The 19,719-nt window shown below is 49.5% G+C and overlaps 2 protein-coding genes across 2 annotated transcripts; both read right to left on the bottom strand.

The window, feature by feature from the left end:
• Positions 1-596: 596 nt before the first annotated feature.
• On the bottom strand, positions 597-5,563 carry LOC132246573 (ral guanine nucleotide dissociation stimulator-like 1). Its single transcript, XM_059719835.1, has 3 exons — positions 5,479-5,563; positions 3,806-3,920; positions 597-822 (listed from the first exon to the last, which is right to left on the bottom strand). The coding sequence occupies exons 2-3, from the start codon at positions 3,876-3,878 to the stop codon at positions 647-649; spliced, it is 249 nt and encodes an 82-aa protein (XP_059575818.1). The 5' UTR covers positions 3,879-3,920; positions 5,479-5,563; the 3' UTR covers positions 597-646.
• A 4,051-nt stretch (positions 5,564-9,614) lies between these two features.
• LOC132246611 (ral guanine nucleotide dissociation stimulator-like 1) lies at positions 9,615-19,492 on the bottom strand. Its single transcript, XM_059719941.1, has 5 exons — positions 18,174-19,492; positions 16,489-16,604; positions 14,421-14,498; positions 10,168-10,349; positions 9,615-9,628 (listed from the first exon to the last, which is right to left on the bottom strand). The coding sequence occupies exons 1-5, from the start codon at positions 18,213-18,215 to the stop codon at positions 9,615-9,617; spliced, it is 432 nt and encodes a 143-aa protein (XP_059575924.1). The 5' UTR covers positions 18,216-19,492.
• Positions 19,493-19,719: the final 227 nt, after the last annotated feature.

The following is a 19,719-nucleotide window of genomic DNA, read 5'->3' as shown; positions in this document are numbered from 1 at the left end:
TGCTGCTGCCTCCGGCCCGCAGCTCCTGGGAGGCCTCCACCGAGACAGGCCCCTTGGGTGGGTCGGCAGTGCCCTGAGCCCTGTCTGCGGGGGTTGCTGGGAGGGACCTGTGAGGCCTGGGGGTAGCGTGGGGGCCGGGAGTCTCTTGCCTGTGCCACCTGTACCCGGATTGAGGCTCTGGAGGGGCAGGAGAGGGGACTCCAGGCAGAGGTGAGCAGGCTGAGGGGCATCAGGGCAATTGAAGAAGGGATTGATGGTTACTTTCATTCTCCTGGATAAGGGAGGAGCACCAGGAGGTATGTGGGGGTGGGAGGGAAAGGGGCTGTGGGATGGGAGTGAGGGGCACCGGCAGTGCTGGGGGGGCAGGGGGAAGGGTATACACCCCTTCCCCCACCCGGGTGTCTGCTTCTTTGCAATTGCAAAACCCTACCCCCATCCCTGCCTTGAAACAAACCTCCCTCCCATTTTCCCCCTATCCCTCCCACTCCTTGTGCCCAACATCCCTTTGAACATAGATTATATTTCCTTCTGCTCCCCATTCCCACCTGACCCCATCCCTCCCATGCCTGCACCCCAACCCCCCATAGGTTCCCAGTGTCCCCCAGCCTGACGGTGTTATTTATGTCAGCTCCCTTTTAAAAAGCTTTCATTCAGGTCTGAGCCTGCTGCCTCTAAAGAGGCGAGGTAGGCGCCTCCTCTTTTTCTTGATTTCGGCAGGCCCTGGGGTGACAACAAAAGCTGGTTTTCTTCTTATACTGAAGTCTGCATTGCCCTGGCTGTTCATTTCAGAGAACACGTTTGCTCCCTGTGGGAAGACTAGCTCTGCAGAAAGAGAAAAGCAAAGAAGCGTCGAGTGATTTACTCTGGATAGTAGCACTGCAAGCAAGTGTAGAAAACTGGTGAGCATTCAGAGGTGCATGCTGGCTGGACACGTACCACTTTGAAGTCTAAATAAGGTTCTTTCATTTGGTTTTTACTAGTTATAACACCTCCTTTCCCACCAACAGCAAAAGTATGAGAAGATGTTGGACCATCCAAAGTCATGCTTCTGGAAGTCTGAGAACACCAAACTTACCTGTGCACTAAATGAAACAGTTTTCTGGCTCGGAGATCATTGACTACAGACAGTAGCACGATGTATACACACAGGGCTGTACATTTAGGTTGAAAGGCAACCATTTGATTTGCTTCCTTAATGCATCATTTCCATGTGTGGTTTTCTACAGCTTGCATGTGTTGGGTTCTTTATTCAACAAAAAGGTCAAGGCAAATTCCTTTCCATTCAGCTGAGACAACCCCTTTACCTCCTCATGCACCAAGAGCAGGGGTTGAACTTTGCCTTTTGGCAGCAGAGGAGATTGCTGCTCCCTGAGCTCACAGATACCTGTCTGCTAGCAATGGGAGACAGCTGTTTTCCAAAGAGGTGCGTGTGTGGGGAGGGGGGACACTGGGATGTTGGGTTGCTGGGTGCCAGAGGTGAGCAGAAAGATGCCTGCTCAGCCTGGCTTTCTCCCCTCCCTTTGCATCCTCCCTCTCTTCACTGGCTCTGAAAGAGGGCTGGTAAACCCAGGGCAGGGCCTGATACTGCTGCTGATTTGATGGTGATGATAGTTTGACCTTGCAATGGTCAGGGATTGATGGTAGACTCAAGATACCCAGCAGGCTTAGGGCTTGCCAAACACTGCAAGTGCAATGCCTACAATCAGGTAGCCCTCTGTGAAGGTGAAGCTGTTCTGTGGGGAATGCTCTGGATTTATACAGTGCTTTCCCCAGTAGGGTCTTTGACCATAAGTATGGCTTTAGGCATGACAAGAGTACAAATAAATAGTAAAGGTTAGCACGGGCATGCAAAACCTCAAACAACTGGTGGCCAGGATCCCAGGGACAGTACATTTAAAGAAAAAAGGAATCGGGGAATTTGGTTGTACCTTTGAGGGAATATTAAGGGCACGAGGATATGTCATCCCTGTGTGAGGAAGGTTAAGAATCACGTCAACGGACTGGCTTGGCTAAACAGCAAATGCTTTTGTGACTTGAAACTTAACAAGGAATCTCTCAAAATGTGGAAGCGTAGCTACAATACTACAGATGGCAATAAAGGAAAAACCCGGGCAGACCAAGGCACTGTAATACAGCTACTACGAGACACACAAGCACCCTTTGAAGTTAGATGTCAAGGACCAAAGGAAGTGTAGGTCCATTACTGATTGGGGAAAGGGAATTAAAATTGCTCAATGCGGAAAAGGCAACGTGTTTAATGACTTCTTATCTCAGTCCGCATAAAATGTGTCCTAGAGGTCTCAAGGAACTGAGCATATGCTTAGGAAATCTGCAGATGATGCCAAGCAAGGTAGGACAGCAGAAGATCTGGAAGATAGGTTGAGGATACTCAATGACCTTGACCAAATGGAAAAAATGGTCTTAAATTAATGAAAGAATAGTATAATAGTTACAGGAGTAGAGCAGAAGCTAAACATGAGTCATCCCTGCAATATTGTTACAAAAACTGAAACAGAACAAGAGCATGTGGGGCTGTGTTAACATGCATGTTGTATGCAAAGTAGGGGAAACCATTTTTCAATGGTATTCAGCATTGGGGAGGCCTTAGCTGGAAAACTGTGGTCAGTTCAAGGCATCATGCTTTATAAGAAACAGAGAAACTGGAAAGAATCCAGAGAAGAGCAACAACAACGAGGAAAGGTCTAATATTGTCCTAGACAGGAAAAGTTGGAAGACCTGGATTATGTAATCCTGAGAAAATGGAGGGGGTGTTAGAAATCTTCAAAAAGGTTGTTACTTGTAAAGAGGATCTCTAGTTGTCTGTGATTACAGCGGGTATACTAACGGGCTTATATTCCAACGGGGGCATTTAAGTTGGAAATGAGGAAATACTTCCTAACTCTCAGGTGGTGAAGTCATGAAACAGATTGCTGAGAGAGATTGTCAGGAAGGTGGGGCTGGGCACTGGGTCTCCTGCTCCCTCGATGAGTAGCCTTCCCACCTCTCCAATGAGCTTTTGCCCAGCCAAAGTGTCATGAATGATAGTACGGCCTAATGGGCGTACCTGACCTGTTCATGGCTTCAAACATGCTGAGCTGGAGCACAACCCCACCCAAAACTGCAACTCTGTGGCTGTGGCCATGCTGTTTAGGCACACAAGGTGAAGTGGGATACAGCCCTGTGACTCAGTTTACATGCACGGGCAAGAAAGGAGCTGTGCCCATTTCAAACATCTAGTAAACTTCAGTCTTCTCCAGGAAGTTATTGAAGGCAAGGATGTCATCACTCACAAGGGGATTGGACATATCAGGACAAAAAACAGATTCAGCCAATACTTAACTAACTGGAGGAGAGGGAGGCTGTACTGTGCTGCACCAGAATTAATACTGTGATGCTGAGTTTACACAAGTCATCACAAATTCCTGGTGCAGAGGTCGTAGATTTTTTCAAGCAGGATGGATTTCTGGGAGTGGATCTGGACTGTGTCGTCCCTGTGGCTTTCTGGGCACCAGTCAGTGTGCAGGTGATGCTCCCAGTTCGTTCTTCTGTTTCATTTGGCCCTGACTTCAGACAGCTGGACACATGTCAGCGCTGGATCTCTAATTGTCAGTCTTCCCCAACTGCACCCATGCCATCCCAAAGGGGAGTAGAGGTGTGCTGACTCCTACCAGGTAACCAAGAGGGAGGTCTACTCCACCTGGCTATGAGATGAAACAAAGCACTATTTCTAAAATGGATTCATAGGCATGTTCTTCTGCAAATATGAGGAGGATATCTGAACCAGCAAAAAGTTTTGCTCTCTTACCTTTGTGCTCTGAAATGACCTGCACAAGCTGGTACTTTTCTGCTTCCTCCACGTCTAGATGGTACTTTGTCATGATTTTTGAGATGACGTCCACAGTCCTGTCTTGGCTGGTTAACTGGAAAAAGCATTTTGCAATGAATGATTTTGCTTCTTTGTTTCTTGACATTTGTTTTCAGTTTATCTATCTGGCATGTTGGTTTGGTGTCTCATGGGTGAGGTACAGACAGTGCACGAATGGAAATTACAGAGCAATGGAAATAGTGTCGTGCACAGCACATCCTAGCAAAGGGTGACGGTTTCTGTGTGTATTTTACTCTACGAAGCTGCGTCTCTAGATTTGGTTTGTCCCTGGTGTAAAAAAGACCACTATGAATGTCCTTTTATTTTGCCTCTGTCTCGCTGAAATCTTTCATTGCAGCGTGATCACCCACATGTAGCAGAGTCCCAGAAGCCACTAGGCTGGTCCTATGCCATCAAGGCTTTTCTTGCCTAAATCTACCTTGTGCCAGTGAGATGGCACAAGCAGCAGCTGCATCACCGTGCATCTGGCCCAGGGTTTCCCTCTAAACCGTTTCCCTTTCACTGCAAAGTGCCAGGGTTTATCTCTTAATGGTTTCCCACACAACCTTCTCACAAACAACTGGGAGAAACATGGGGAAAAGCAAATGACTCCAAAGCAGATAGACAACTGGCTCAACAGCCACAAGCAAAAGTCATTCTGTGTGGATCCAGGTGGGAACGGCAGGAGGCTTTGAGTGGACTCCTACAGGGATCTGTCCTGGCTCCGCTGCTGTTCAGAGGATTTGGATGCAGGAATAAAGAGCTTCCTGAGCAAAGCTGCAGACAACACAGGACAGGGAAGGACAGCAAACGCACTGGGAGCACTGTCTGTTGGCTGCAGCTAGGGCTGGGGATTTGGAGTCGGGTGTGCTGATTGCTCTTGTGAGAACTAAAAAAACTGACAAGTTCCTGGATTTTGCTTCTGTGCTCGGGGTCCTACCAAGCACCACATTTCGGATTGGGCCTCCATCTCCTTGCTTTAACTGTCGTGGCTTATGGTTATTCTTGGTGTTTGGGGCATTGAGAATAGTAGTTGTGCGGGAGGTTGGTTTCTGCAGTATTAAGAATAGGTCAGACATAACTTGAGTGGAAAGGTTTAGTCAGGAATCATCCTGCTGTCAGCAGGGGGTTAGATTAGATGGCCTCCTGAGGTCTTCCAACTCTACTTTTCTATAAGAGAAAATGAGGGATAATACAGTATGATATTTAGAAGTGTATGCCCTTTGGGCTCCTATTTGTCTATTGCTATACAGTATCTTTCCGTGACTTGCCTCCAGGCTGTTCTTCAGTGTATCTGTCTGCCTACCTGTGCACACACGCCCATTCATACAAGTGGTGTGCATGGTTTCTTGTTACCTTAGTCAATGATTGAGGACAAGTGGTGGATATTATCCAGCTGAAAGCCCAGAGAAAAGTTTGGGAGGTGGAATGTACTTTGACTACTAAAATGCCAATGTCAATTCTCCTAAGAATCAAGGCCATGAGGTGACCCCTAATATTTCAAAGCTTTGTCTTGGTGTGAAACAGAGCAGCAGAGAATTTACATATAACTTGTCATCCAGAGTGAAAACACATCCAGTAATAAATCTACACAGCTCTTCCACATCACTTACCAGAATACCTTTGTATGCAGCACCTTTGCCGCTCTGCAATGTGCAGCGAACGATACGGGCTTCTCCGTTCTTCTGGGAGTAAGGTGCAGACCGAGTGGATCAGAGGTGGAGGAAGGAGGAGGTGATGAAGGTGTGGCCGTGGAAGGTAGGCATGAATGAGATGATGAGCATTCAGAGATGTACATAATGAAAAATAAAAGAAGGGAAAAAGTCACAAACATGGTGGAAGCAGTAGGGATGAAAGAGCAGAACCAGAAGCAGGTATTTTGGGTCTATGCCTGGTTCTTGAATGTTGTTAGTGGTGGTGTCCTACCTACAGGAGTAACTTGGTATTTGCAATGAAGTATTCATATTTAGTATTCCTTCTACAATTAACACCCTTGAAACACGGAAGACATCGATTTTGGCTGTTTGAAATGGGTGTTTAGTTGGTCTAATAAAAGACAGCACTTTTCCCCAAAGAACCTTGTCTGCTGAAAGAAATGGTGGCATTCCCGACTACACAATGTGCTTTGCTCAGGAAGGAGCTCCTGCAGGGCAGATGCGCCTACTGACCTTTCTCTGCCATTACCTATTGGGCAAGGTTGTGATATGGAAAGTAAACTAATATTCCAAAACCCTGGAAACTTTGCTTCCATCTCCTGCACTCCTTTGTGTTTACAGACTCCTCTGACTTCTGCCCAGCTGGGGAGGGGGGCAGGGGGGCCCTGGATGAGGGCACAATAGTGCTGGGAGTGGGGGATATGCCCCGCCGCCTCTTGCCCAGCCAGGACGGGCGGTGGGCAGGGGCACGATGCAAATGCAGCTTGTTCCGGGCGGAAGGGGGCAAGCAGTAGCAGGGCATAGACCCCACTCCCAGCACTGCCGTGCCCACATCCCGTGCCTCCCTGCCCCGGCTGGGTAAGTGGAAGCAGGGCATCACCCGCCGGTTGCCCAGCCGGGGTGAGGGGGCACAGGATGCAGGTGTGGCAGTGCCGGGAGTGGGAGCTATGCCCTGCTGCTGCTTGCCCCCTTCCACCCAGAGCAAGCTGCGCCACCCCCGCCCCCTCCCCAAGTCCCACATCCCCCTGCCCCAGCTGCGCAGCTTGTCCCAGCCCCAGCCCCAGCCCCAATCCCTCCTTCACTGCGGGGCAATGCAACTCAGCCTCGGCTGCCCGCCACCTGGCACTGCCTCTAGCCCATCGCATGGGCCTGGCCTGGTTTAGTGTGGCACTGTGTGCTTTCGAGTAGCTCTGGGCCACTCATGCTGTCACTCGGGGCCCCGTGTCCCTCATGGGGACTGTGTGTTGAGGAGGGTGGGTCCTGCGTGAATGAAACAGGCCCTGCCCGATGGCACGTGGTGCCCATGCACACAGGACCTGGGCCAGCATGACAGGTGGTCCCCGGGAGTGGGCCCAGGTGATGTGGCAGAGGAGCGGTCGGTGCCGAGCCGCACTGCTCCGTGCCGCGTGTGGGGATGTGCCAGGAGGCTCCAAGTGCCCCAGTGCTCACTGCTGCTCCCAGTGAGCTGTGGGCTGTGCACAGGGGCTGAGGTATTGTGGGGGGTGGTCCATGTGGGGGAGCTGTGGGCCCTGCAAGGGACATGTGGGCCTGGCAGGGGGGAATGCTGTGGTCCTGGGGGCGGCAGTCCATGTGCTGTGTGGGGGAGCTATGCCTTGTTGCGGGGCAGAGGACCCACCCTACCTGAGCACCCACCTCCCACAGTCCCCACTCACCCACAGTCCCCCCACAATCCCCCCAAACCTATCCCCACCCCCTGTCCTACCACCCTCCTGCAAGCAGCTGCTGGCCCCAGGCTCTAGCTCCCCCTGGCTGCAGATTTGAGAGGAGCTGGGCAGGGTTATTTTGCCCCAAGTGGCACAACTTGCCCCATACCATAGGGTGTGGCCAGGCTTTTGGCTGAGGCAGAAATCCCCAGGTCAAATACGTGCTGCTCCTAGTTGAACTGGTGCAAGCACACATGCCTGCTTGTGTGGCCGTGCCCTAAGGGTGCAGAGAGAAGTGGAGCTCCCAGCTGTAAGTCAGAATGATTTCTGCAATGCATTCTGAGTTGCTACATTGCCCGAGACCAAACAGAAGTTCAGTGTTGGTCCCGGGGGGTGGGGATCTAGCTGCCCGCTGGGAGCCTGCAAGCAGGTTCCCACAACAAGGGCCAAGCTCTGTGCAGTGTTGGCTGTTTCAGCATGGCAGGGGGGAAAGGCAGTGGAGGGAGCTCGTTCTTGGGGCTCTGCAGCTGGTGCTGAGGGGTGGAGTGGGGGAGTTGGAGCCACCCCACTTTGGGGGGCCTGTAATACACTGGGACCACCCTGTAGAGGGGGGCTGAAAAACCCTAAGACTCAGCTTCTTCTGCTCCCTTGCCCCCCTCCCATTCTGAATACGCTGACAGGCTGGGAGCCCCAGCAGACAAACGTTACACAAGACACTACGTTTTGAAACATCTTTAGCTGATACTACATGCAATGAGGAGCCAGATTTTCACCCAGTGGGCCATTTAAGCTGTTTGCAGCCGTGCACTTGTGTTTGGTCACAGCTATGAACAGCTTTCTGGGGGACAGGACTAAACAATGCACGTGGAAATTCAATTTTCACTTAGAATACAAATATCGGCAATTCCTCATACCCTTTTCCTATTGAAGACTTTGAACAAAAGGTTCTAGACCCTACCTTTTCCTGAGGCAGGTTCCTGGGCTGGCCCTTGGGCTGGACTCCGGGCAGGTCCCCAGGTCGGTGCCCCAGATAGTCCTCGGGCTGGTCCCTGGGCTGGCCCTCGGGCTGGTCCCCACGTTGGTCCTCCAGCTGCTCCCTGGGCTGGCCCTTGGGCTGCTTCCCGGGCTGGACCTCAGGCAGGTTCCCAGCCTGGCCCTCGGGCTGGTCCCTGGGTTGGCCCTTGGGTTGAACTCCAGGCAGGTCCCCAGGCTGGCCCTCGGGCAGGTCCCCAGGTCGGTCCCCCAGATGGCCCTCAGGCTGCTCCCCGGGCTGGACCTCAGGCAGGTCCCTGGGCTGGACCTCAGGCAGGTCCCCTGGCTGGCCCTTGGGCTGGTCCCTGGGCTGGTCCCCCGGCTGGTTGTCAGGATGGTCCCCAGGTTGGTCCTCTGGCTGCTCCCTGGGCTGGACCTCAGGCAGGTCCCCGGGCTGGCCCTTGGGCTGGTCCCCGGGCTGGTCTCCCAGCTGCTCCTGTGGCTGGTCCTCGGGATGGTCCTCGGGATGGTCCCCGGGCTGGCCTAGATACACCAGTTTATTTTGAGCTAAGTGAGGTGAGTGAAAATGGCTGGACCAGCCTTAGTTATGTGTGGATAGTTGATGAAAAGAAGCCACAGAAATAGAATTTTATAACAATTGTTTACAAAAATCAGCTCTCTGTCCTCCATTTCTGATTCCTTCCCTCCCCAACTGGCATCTCTCCTCTCTCTCTCTTTATCTTAACTCAGTAAAATCAACTCCAGATCTTGTTCTACAAGATGTTAACCTCTTAATTTCCGCTGGCATTTCCCCTATAGTCTCATTGACACCTCTCAGTCAAGTGAGGTGGCTGTCACTCAAAGTTTAAGAACCTTTTTCAAATATGACTACAAGAAATAAATGCAAGAACAAAACCCCTAGAAACTTCTGCTCACTTTGAACAAGAGTTGGATCGAAACATAGACCTGAACATTTTCTTGGCCCACTGGAACCAAATCCAGGATACAATCTCATTAGACACCTTTTAGCCACCTTGGAGATATGAATGTTTTTGGGGCTGAAGAAAAAGTTGGCCGGGGAACTCCCTTCTCCAGTGATGCAATGCATCTTTTATCCACATTTAAATGCCTGATTTTATCTGGCGGTGTACCCATTTCTAAAATAACACCTTCTTCCTGGAACATCCACCTGGTCAAGTTTATGGGTTGAAAAACTGCTTTGCTTTTGTATCCTCTATTTCATATATCATTTCCTTTCACTTCTGTGCCAAAGCTAGATGTTAGCACATTGCACCAGGTCCCAGAAGCATACCCAGCAAGTGATTTGCCACAGGAAAGTTTCTAACTGGGTTAAGGACCATGTGTCAATTTGATGCTGGACTCTTGTATTGCCACAGCTCACCATTGTTTCAGCAGGTCTTTGACCTGGAATATAAATTATTTGTCTGTCCTTGGAGGTCAGAAGCCCATCACTCAAAGAGGAAAAAACAGTCACATGCACTTCCTGTGCCATGGTGGTCACTAGCAAGAGACGCTTCACGACAAAAAGGCTTTTGCCTGAAGCTGCCTTTGGTCAGAGCACGGTAACATCTGATGAGATTTTTGTCTTTGAAAGGGGAGACCTAGGTAGAGGGCAGCTTTGGCCATACTTCCAAGGTGCTTTAAATCCAATTAAGAGACAATTTGCCTCTTGGCTGCTGCTCTGACTCTTGTGCGCTGGCAAATCTCCGAAATGCCAAGTTCCCAGTTTCCAACCCGCACGACCAGGCCTGTGATTCCCCACTGCAGATTTGTATTTCTACCCATTCTTGACCTGCTCTCCCAGGGGGGATTCACCGGGGACAGAGCTAGAAAAACCCAAAAGTCTACAGGGCCTGGTCCTGTCGTGTAAGTGATATCAGGATTAGGCCCTGGCAATATAACTGTTGGTAACATTTACCCCCCAAAATGCAATTCTTTAGTGCAGTTTCGAAGATGATGCAGTGATAGCTTGAAAAAATATATAACTTACTCTCATTTTCTCCTACACTTTTAAACTGGTGAAGGAGATGTTTCACCTCCATTTCAATTTCAGAGCCAGGGACATTTTTCTGAAGGTGGGCTATCACCTTCTCCAGAGTGAGGTGCTTTGGCGGCTCCCTGAAATCTTCAGCGCTGAAGTGCAGCCAGATTTTCAGAAAGAAGATGACTGGACTGAAAAGAAATACGTTGACAAAATCTGGTCATAATCAGTCTTTGTAACAGTGATATCTGTCATTCAAACCTGTATAAAAAGATGAATCTATTCCTTCTGCTGTTAGCGAGCAAGGAGTTCTGATCTGGGCACCTTTTTCCATAATCATGGTCTAATCTCACTGACACACATTTTACCACTCTTAATTACTGATCAAAGCTAGTGAATGAACACTGAGTTGTATCCTCAAGATGCAAAATATAGGACAGTTATAACTATTTTTAGCCATATCACCATCCTCCAATTTGATCCAGTATTACAGCAAACCAAGTAGAAGAGACACAGGCAAAACACGAACATCCTGCCCTAAACACCACCTTTACACAACACACAAATCGCCTGGCTTTTCTCGCTTTCTACTTTTCTTGCTTGCTTTTTTTCTTGCTACATTTGGGCCACTTTCTGCAGTGTTTCTCTCCTAGTGTCACACGAAGAAGAAATGCCAACTTGAGTGGGTGAACTTCAGCTAAGCCATTGCGACAGCTTTTCAGGTCTGCCAGTCTCTCCCCTTGTCTCCCACAGACAGGCAGGAATAATTCCCATTCTCCTGTACAGACATGAGACATAGGACCGTAAGAATCACAATCTGGGTCAGAGCAGAGGCCCGGCTATCTCACAACACTGTCTCCACAAGCGGTAAGGAGCAGATGTTTTGGAGGACAAGTAGAAGAAAGAGAGCAGAGAGATGCATCCTCCGTCACGATGCTTACTAAGTCACCACACATGTGGCCATCCCTAAGCCCTATGACTGACAGCCCCAGATTGACACCTTTCGAAAGGGCAGTTGCAATCTTTCACTGAACCTGGTTATAGTACTGGCCTCCACAACATCCGGGGGTGATGTGTTTCACAAATTAGTGAGGTGTGAAAAAGTACTTCCTTTTCGTTGTTTCAAACCTGCTGCCTCATCATTTAATGAGGTGGCCCTAAATTCTTGTATCAGGAGACCGTAAATACAGGTTTCCTTCGATTTCTGCTGTACACACATTCCTGGAGCACGGCACATCAGTCAAATTTGCATAATGCAAACCCACTTTACAATTCATAGATTCATAGATGTAGGGTGGGAAGGGACCTTGTAGATCTGCTAGTCCGACCCCCTGCCCTGGGCAGGAGAGAAAACTGGGCTCAAATGACCCCAGCCAGGTAAACGTCGAGCCTCCTCTTAAAGACCCCCAGGGTAGGAGCCAGCACCACTGCCCTTGGGAGCTGGTTCCAGATCCTAGCCGCTCTGACTGTGAAGCAGTGCCTTCGGATGTCTAGTCTAAACCTACTCTCTAGCAACTTATGGCCGTTATTCCTTGTTACTCAGGGAGCCCCTCAGGGGAACAAGGTCTCTCCCAAACCCCGCTGGTCCCCCGTAGTAAGTTTACAGATGGCCACCAGGTCCCCACTCAGCCTTCTCTTGCAAAGGCTGAACAGGTTCAGGTCCCGTAGCCTCTCCTCATAGGGTCTGCCCTGCTGTCCCCGGATAATGCGGGTGGCCCTCCTCTGGACCCTCTCCATGCTGTCCACATCCCTCCGCTTGTCCGCACTCACCCCAGCCCATGCTGGAGCGGCCCCGGGAGCAGCCGACACCAGGTGCCTGCACCACGGCACTAAACCTTACAATCCCAGGGCCTGAGAATTTGGAGGCCTGAGTGCTTCGTTGAACTGAAATGAGAAGCACCTCAAGCTGGGGGCACACGACTAGAGGCTTTTTTGAAAAAGTAGTCTGCTTTCTCCCCAGGTCATCTATAAATAGAAGAATGGTACTTGAATGTTTCTCAAGGCCTTTAAAGTCTAACATGTGATATCTTCTTGTAGTAGGAGTAGTCAGAACAGGCCGTCGTTCAGGTTTTCCTGGCTCGTTAGAACTTGGTCCACAACAAGGGCATTCAACCTCCAGCCCACGGGCTGAATCTGGCCCCCAGAGCCCTAACATCCAGCCCGCAGGGCTCCCCCACGGCTCGTACATTTGGCAGCTGGGAGCAGTGCAAGCTCCACATGGCTGGAAGCAGCCTCACTTGGGCCACTGCCTGTGCCATGGGATATGGGCTAGGCTGTCCACTGTGAGTCCAGATTGGGCCAGGCTTTTCCCTCCCCCCATGCCCCGCATGTCTGCATCAGGATCCAGCTGTTCCCCCACCCCCACATCCGGGCCACTCTTCCCTTCCCCTCCCCCACACATCTGGATTGGGCTTGCCCTGGCCCAAACTGCCCCTCCCCATGCATCCAGATCAGGACTGGGACCAAGACTGGCTGCGGTTCCCCTCTGCAGTTTCCAGAGGCTCTGATAAAGCCTTAAGCAAAGTATATAGGGGATTAAAACACATCCCTTCCAGAGTGGGCAGCAGACTCAGGAAGTCCTGGTTTCCAAGGCCTGTACTTTAGCCACTAATATATATTTCTTCCCAAGTAAACCCAAAGAGAAGCAGGTTACTCAGCACTTTATTAACAGCCGACTTAGAGATCAGGTCGAGCTTGGACCATCTCAGGTCCAGACTCAACAGCTGCTGCTTCCCAGAACATGCCATACTTGCACTTCACAACCGCACAGCCACCCAGTTAAGAGGATTTCCCGGTGGTGGGACTGGTAGGTCAGCTATTTTATAATGTGTAATGGTAAGTATTAATAATCATTTTGTAGTGTGGTTTGAAAACCTGGGGCTTTCTCTGTAACACCCCCCTGCCAGACTGTCTTAGGAATGAGCAATGCTAAACTTAGGAAAACTAGAAACCCTATTCATGAAACTGTGTAGAAAGGTTGTTTCTGGGAGGGAAAATGCTGTGTAAGGGCTTGGAAGTTAGACTCTCGTCTTGGATTTCCTAGCTCTGGGGTACTGACTGGAGATGGCTCATGACGGAAAAGGATGTGGATCTTGTTTTTCCCCAAAACAAATGAAAGAATTGAAGCTACTTGAACCCTTGCTTAAATCTAGTCATTGACAAGCAAGATCATGGCAGTTAAGACAATTTACTTAATGCGGGAAGCTGTGTTAATTTACTTGCCAGAAGCTGTGCTTATAGAGAAACTCACAGCCATACACTCACTGCTGAGAGCTAAAGGGAGTCAGCGGGATCAACAAGGGGGGATCAAATATAACCCTTCAAGTCCTTTATACTGCCAATGCATACTAAACCTCAGAGCATGCAGATGTCAATGTATAGATGTGCTGAGGGAAGGTTCATTAGACTCCTGCCTCTTAAAAACAAAGTAATGGTCCGTATGGAACTAGAGGCAGAAGAAGACAACTTCTTTTTTCATTTCAGAAAGGTTAGTTTCACCATTTTGAGCATCCAAATGTAAACACAATGTAAAAATCCACAAGGAGGAATGATTAATCAAATGACTAATTAAACGATGTTTAAAAAATTCTAACGTGGGATTTTGGGGACAGGCACCTTCATGCACACAAACACATGCACGCAGACATACACACATGCATGCATCACATGCAAGCACACAGATACATTCATGCAGACACATGCATGCAGACACATGCACACTCATGCATGCACAGACACATGCAAGCACACACCCGTGCATGCCAAAGACATGCATGCACACAAACACGCACATGCACGTACACATGCACATGTGCACACAGGCACATGCAAGCACACACATGCATGAACAAACACATGCACGCAGACATACACACATGCATCACATGCAAGCACAATCAGGGCTACACCCCCCTAGAGTATGTCGGCATTTCCAGAATAGAAAATGAAATCCATAACAGACCATAACATGCATATTTGCATAACATGTGGTGAAAAGAAGCAAGGGCAACAAGCATGCTTTCTTTGTCCCCCAGAAATTACTGACCCCAAAGTAAAAGACAGTTTCTGTTCAGTTTTGGGGCACCATCCCAGTCTCTGTCGATTAATGTACGCATGATACAGTGAATTCTTTGCTGATACCAATAAGGATGGCTGTATGTGTGTGTGTGTGTGTGTGTAAATATATATATATATATTAAAGGTGATCAGGTTTACCACATCCTCTGAATCCTGACTTAGGTTTTGCTGTACAGCACACTTACTTCCTGAGGACTGCCCTGGAGTCTGCTGAGAAAGCTGGACTTTCATCTCTGCAGCTCGAGGTCTCCAGCTTTCCATGCCTAAACGTCAAAATGGATATTTTAGAGAGTTATTTAAAACACAAGCTCAACATACCTGGAAGGGCAGCACCACTAGACTCTTCAGCACCACTAGACTGCACAGCCCATCAGGGTAACAGGACCAGCAGGTGTGATCAGAGATCACGACACACAAGAATGTAACTACGACTTAGTAAAACGTCCTTGTCGTATTCATTTACGTTCCTATCACTATTCTGATTAGTCTGCAAAAGCACAAAAGAGCAGCAGGAAAACCAATCCCCAAGTCAGAGAGGAAACCAAGCCTGATCAGTTTAGGGGGATAAGGACCACATTGCGACATTGAGCAGAGTAAAAGATGTGAGAGTTTTCTTCAGAAATCCCTGCCTTTCCCATAATTCCTGGACTGTCATGGCTACATCCCGCTTTCACTGAGAATCAAATAAAATGGGTTTTTCCGATAGTGATGCTGGACAGCAAAGCGGGGATCTGGTTAAATGGAAGATCTAGATTAGCAGAACTCATCGTTGGAAAGGTGGGAGGGCTTGGAAGAAAGGAGAAGACTGCATATAGATCGGTGATAACTAGACCTGCTCCCACCCCAGGGCTGCTGGCTTAGTCCAGCGCCAAAGAGAGGGTGTTGCACATTGGGTGCATCTACACGTGACATTAAGGCGAGCCATAAACTCTGGTGCACTCGGCGCCAGAGTCAACTGCTGCCAGGCACAGCATCTGCACGTGTACCCAGGACCACAGCACTTTGTGCCAGGGCAGAAGAGTCCCGGGCTGAAAGGGAGCATCGGTCCCAGCTCAGGGGGCAGCACTGGGCGGTGGAGGGACTGCCCGGGCACAAAGGTGCTACAGTGTGTGGCGAGGAGGCAGGCAGCCCCTGTATTTAGCACCCTTGTACCCCACAGAGTCTCCTTCTACAGGACTTTGGTTTAACATGACTTCTTCTCCGGCTGCCAGCCCACCCTCATCATGCTGAGGACCAGATTGAGTCTGCCTTTTGGGGAAGGGCTGCTGTGATAAGATTTCCCCTCCGCCCCTCATGCTCTCCATACGTGGAGAGGGGCTGTCGCATTTTCTGAAGTCGTGAGAGTACTGAGACTGCTCTCGCTGTTCACTCTCAGATGGATATCACCGTTCAATGGCATATCACCGCCAAGAGGACAGGAAGGACGTCAAGTCTTAGCCCTGTCCCCCTCCCTCTTCTGCTTCCTTCTACACCAGGGCATTGCCAGCAACTAAATAGTACAATTTGGCCCACCCTTTCCTGTTACATTACATTAGAAAAATTAGTTGCAACATAAAGATGTTAATTATTTGCTGCTAGTAAAAATAGAAGTCTTCTTTACCAACTGTTGTAGGGAAAAGCGTGGCCATTGCAAATCTATGCATATTAAAGGCTGACCACATTTTCCATTGAAATATGCTTGTGGGAGAATTTAATGCTGAGACCGGGTGGCTAATGGTATGCTTTATACCAGTTCTGGAGACCACTGCTGGGGCAGGCACAAGGCAGGGCAGGGCGGCACTGGGAGAATAACTTGTTCAGAGAGCTACAGACTTTTGTTGGCCTTCCTCAGAGACTATGAACAGACTTGCAGAGAGCAGGGGGACGAGATAGAAAGGTCCTGATCCAGCACAGGCCGATTCACGCAGCAAAGAGTTAGGCAGAGGGACAGGGACAGCCTGGATTTGTTAACTTGGGCTTTCCCCAGCAGTGTGTTCAGCTGTTTGCAGGACGGCTTGCCTCCAGCTGTCCTCTCTTTCCACTAAGGAACCAAGCAGTCCAACTTACTTATTGGTCTCCTTGTTTGAGAAAGTACTTAGCTCTGAGGAGGCATTTTCAACCCTACTTCAACTGAAACACTGACTTTTTCAAGCTTGTTAGAAATACATGCATAGCATTAACTTCTTAAGTATGCCATCTTCAAAACTATTCATCTCTTGCAACGTCCCACCTCTAAACATCATCACAGCTTCCTCCACAGCTCTTGGCTCTTACCTGCTGAGGAGCATTTCTAGGACCTCGCCAGGAGAGGCAAAGGTCCTGTATGTTGAGAAAAATGCATGGATGTTCTCAAAATCCTCCAGAAGAGTATCTACATTTTTCTGCATGGCCTGTGAAAAAACGGTGAAAATCTTGACATCAGACATGAAACAAGCAGTCTCCCCACACTGAAACGCCAGTTCAATTTTGCCTTTTGAGAACACAGATGATCGTATAGCACAAATTACTGAAATGTCATTATTTGATTGCCGGTCTAAAGATGGCTCCAATGACAAACTCGTTAGAACTGGTGATCCTTCTACACAGTATTACCTTGACATCCTCCCCCCACCGTGTCAGTAGCTAACTGCAGCCCAGAGACAAGCAGATCCTTCCTCTCCCAACCAGACCAGCGCTGGGACGCGCAAGCGGGGAGAAACATGTCCGGGACAGAGGAAACAGCACGAGTCCGCACTGCCCCTCCTCTGAACCAGTGCCAAACCCCATGTCCACCCAGTGCTGGAGTGGGGAGGTCTGTTATCAGAAGTACATGTCGGTAGAGGAGATAGAAACCAAGTCTTGACCATGGGGAATCAGACACGTTTTGTGAAGGAAGAGTGTTAATCCCACGAGTCCAGGCATATCCCAGAGGTAGCAATGTATTTGGTCTCCCTTTGTCCCTCTTCAAGTTTTACATCTGGATGCAATATTTCTTGTCACTTTTAGACTTGCCCTTGCACTGGCTGGAGCCTGATCCAAGCCCAGGCAAGTTAATGGGAACAAGACATCATTGTTATTTGAGAGGCATATTATTATGTTATTAGTGGGAAATGGTCCCTGGGAGTGATTCAGGTACTTGTGTGGAAAGACAGCGGGGATGGAAAGTTCTGGACAGATAAAAGATGCAAATAGGTATATTGACAAGGACAGCTGGATGTTTCCTATTTTGTGTTTTTAAATAGTCCAGTTATAACCAGGAATATTCATAGTTTCATAGTTGCGTGATGACGACATCCTGACTTGAACCCTGCCCCGGCACTGCTCTCCTCAGGACCACAGCGTGTGGCTTCTGCCCGGCCCTGCTTTGTCCAGGGAGATGCGGGACGGACGCGGGAGGCTGCCCCCGCACAGGAAAACTGCCTGTCTTGGAAGGCGCTGCCAACAAAGGGCTCGTTAAATCCCCAGCGGGAACGGACCGACCGTCAGGAGCCCTCCGTTGGATAAGAGGCTGTCAGCATGCCCGCTGCAAGCACCGCGGCACTGCTAGTGCCGTAAGCCATGCCCAGCGCGGTCGGTCGGTGATAACGCCAGTTCGGAAACTGCCTCCTGGGAGCCTTGAAGACGTGTGGAGCTTGTCAGTTCAGGGGCTGCTGCTAACAAATGCAACAGCCGCAGCAGCAATGCAATGGCACAACTAGCGATGGTTGTGGGGCTGGCAATACTAAATACCGTGTAACGTCAACGGGAACGCTTTGTCACACGTTCTGAGAAGTCGCACGTTACGGTGTCCTAAGTAGCAGTGCTGACCCGCCCTGTGGTTTGCCGACAGAAAAACATACGATCTCCCCAAAAGTCTAGACCCACTTCACACGTATCGGGGGAGGGAAAAGCCATGAGAAGCTTATCATATAATAGAAAAAATCAGCTCTAAGGACATGTGCTGTAAGAGGTACTTTTCAAATGTAAATCATGGAACTCACCAGGCTGCGTAGATGAAAACAGGATACTTTCCCCGCAGTCATCTTAACGGGTACGCTTGTTTTACCATCAGGATCAACCTAGGAGATGTTTCAAAAAAGGAGTAAGAAAAGGAAAACTCAACGAGAACTCAAATGAATATAGGGACAGCACATAAGGAGAGTAAACCACAGAAAGCCAAACAGTTACGGCCATCCGACTGGTGGCCTGTGGGCTGCGTGCAGCTCCCACACTCCCAGTCCCAAGTCTGCTTGCCCCATCGCTTCGCTGCTGCTGCTGCCACCAAAATCCCCTTCCCTAGCCCAGCATCTGCTTCCTGCGTGCCCACTTCCCCCCGCCACCCCTTCTGCACTAGGGCCAAGGCAGGGCGGCACAGTCCTGGTGCAAGGGAGTCTGTGGCTGGGGAGGTCCTGCAGACCCCTTTCAGCTCGTGCAGGATGCGGCTCTGGTGGGCATGCAGCCCCTACAGCATGCGGATAGGGGGGCTGCAGCCCCAGCCACTCAGAAATTGGACGGCTCTGTTGTCAAACAAGACGTTTCAGGAAGCAGCGGTTCTAAACAGAGAGCAGTTACTGGAAAACAAAGGGTAGGGAAGGGAGGAAAAAGAAAGGGGTAAGAAGCGAGCTAGCTTACAAAAGCTTACGCACCTCTGATTGACTTAGTCTACGAGGTGAAAGCCTACCCTGCCGTGTAGCACGAGTCTTTCGATGTAGAAACAAGGTAACAGGAGCATCTACAAAGCCCCAGCTGAAAAGGAGCTATAAGAGGGGTGGCAATCTACAGCCCACAGGCTTCATCTGGCCCACAAAGAGGTCTGATCTGGTACGTGGGATCCGTCTCACAAGGTTGAGCGGCACTGCCCCTCCGCTCCGCAGCAGCGCGCTCCGCGACCGACCCTGCTGCTCTACCGCAGCGGTTCTCAGTTTGCGGGTTGTGTCCCAAAAGGGGGTCACAAGTGCCTATGAAAGGGTCACGAACAAACTTTAAAACTGGATCAACAAACTTTAAGAGTGGATTGTCTTTTAATGGAGGAAAACGTGGGCAAAGGTGGTTTTTCCCTTGCAGGCTGGCAGAGGTCCAGGGATGCTGGGGGACTATGTGTTAATATGAATCTGGAGAGGGTCTGGGTCAGAAGTACAATAAACCAATTTAATCTAAATCAGTTCAGTCTAATACTACATCCATCCAGGCTTATCTTAAACCCGTTTCGGCAATCTTGAAAGTGGCTTATGTGCACCATCCTTCTGTTGTGTTCCAGATCTGAACCTGTTTCCAATCTCTTAGACCAGCTTGTGTGTAATTTCTGTCCCAAGCCTAACAGAGGAGTCACGAATTTAACAGCTAATGACACTACTTGCTTGAAGAACATACCAAAAGCATCCAGCAAATGTACTTGTGCAAAGCATTTGCACGTAACAATATACATTTATATTTCATGCCTTTGAATGGATACGTTCCTTAGGGGACGTGCACATTTGATTTTTCAGCAATGAAGTTCTTCAAAACTAAGATGGGAGCCAGGTTGCTCCCTCCAGTCTGTGCAAAGTG

The sequence above is a fragment of the Alligator mississippiensis genome, chromosome 16 (assembly GCF_030867095.1).
Source record: "Alligator mississippiensis isolate rAllMis1 chromosome 16, rAllMis1, whole genome shotgun sequence".
In the NCBI taxonomy this organism is placed as follows: Eukaryota; Metazoa; Chordata; order Crocodylia; family Alligatoridae; genus Alligator; species Alligator mississippiensis.
This window is presented reverse-complemented; position numbering and strand designations above follow the sequence as displayed.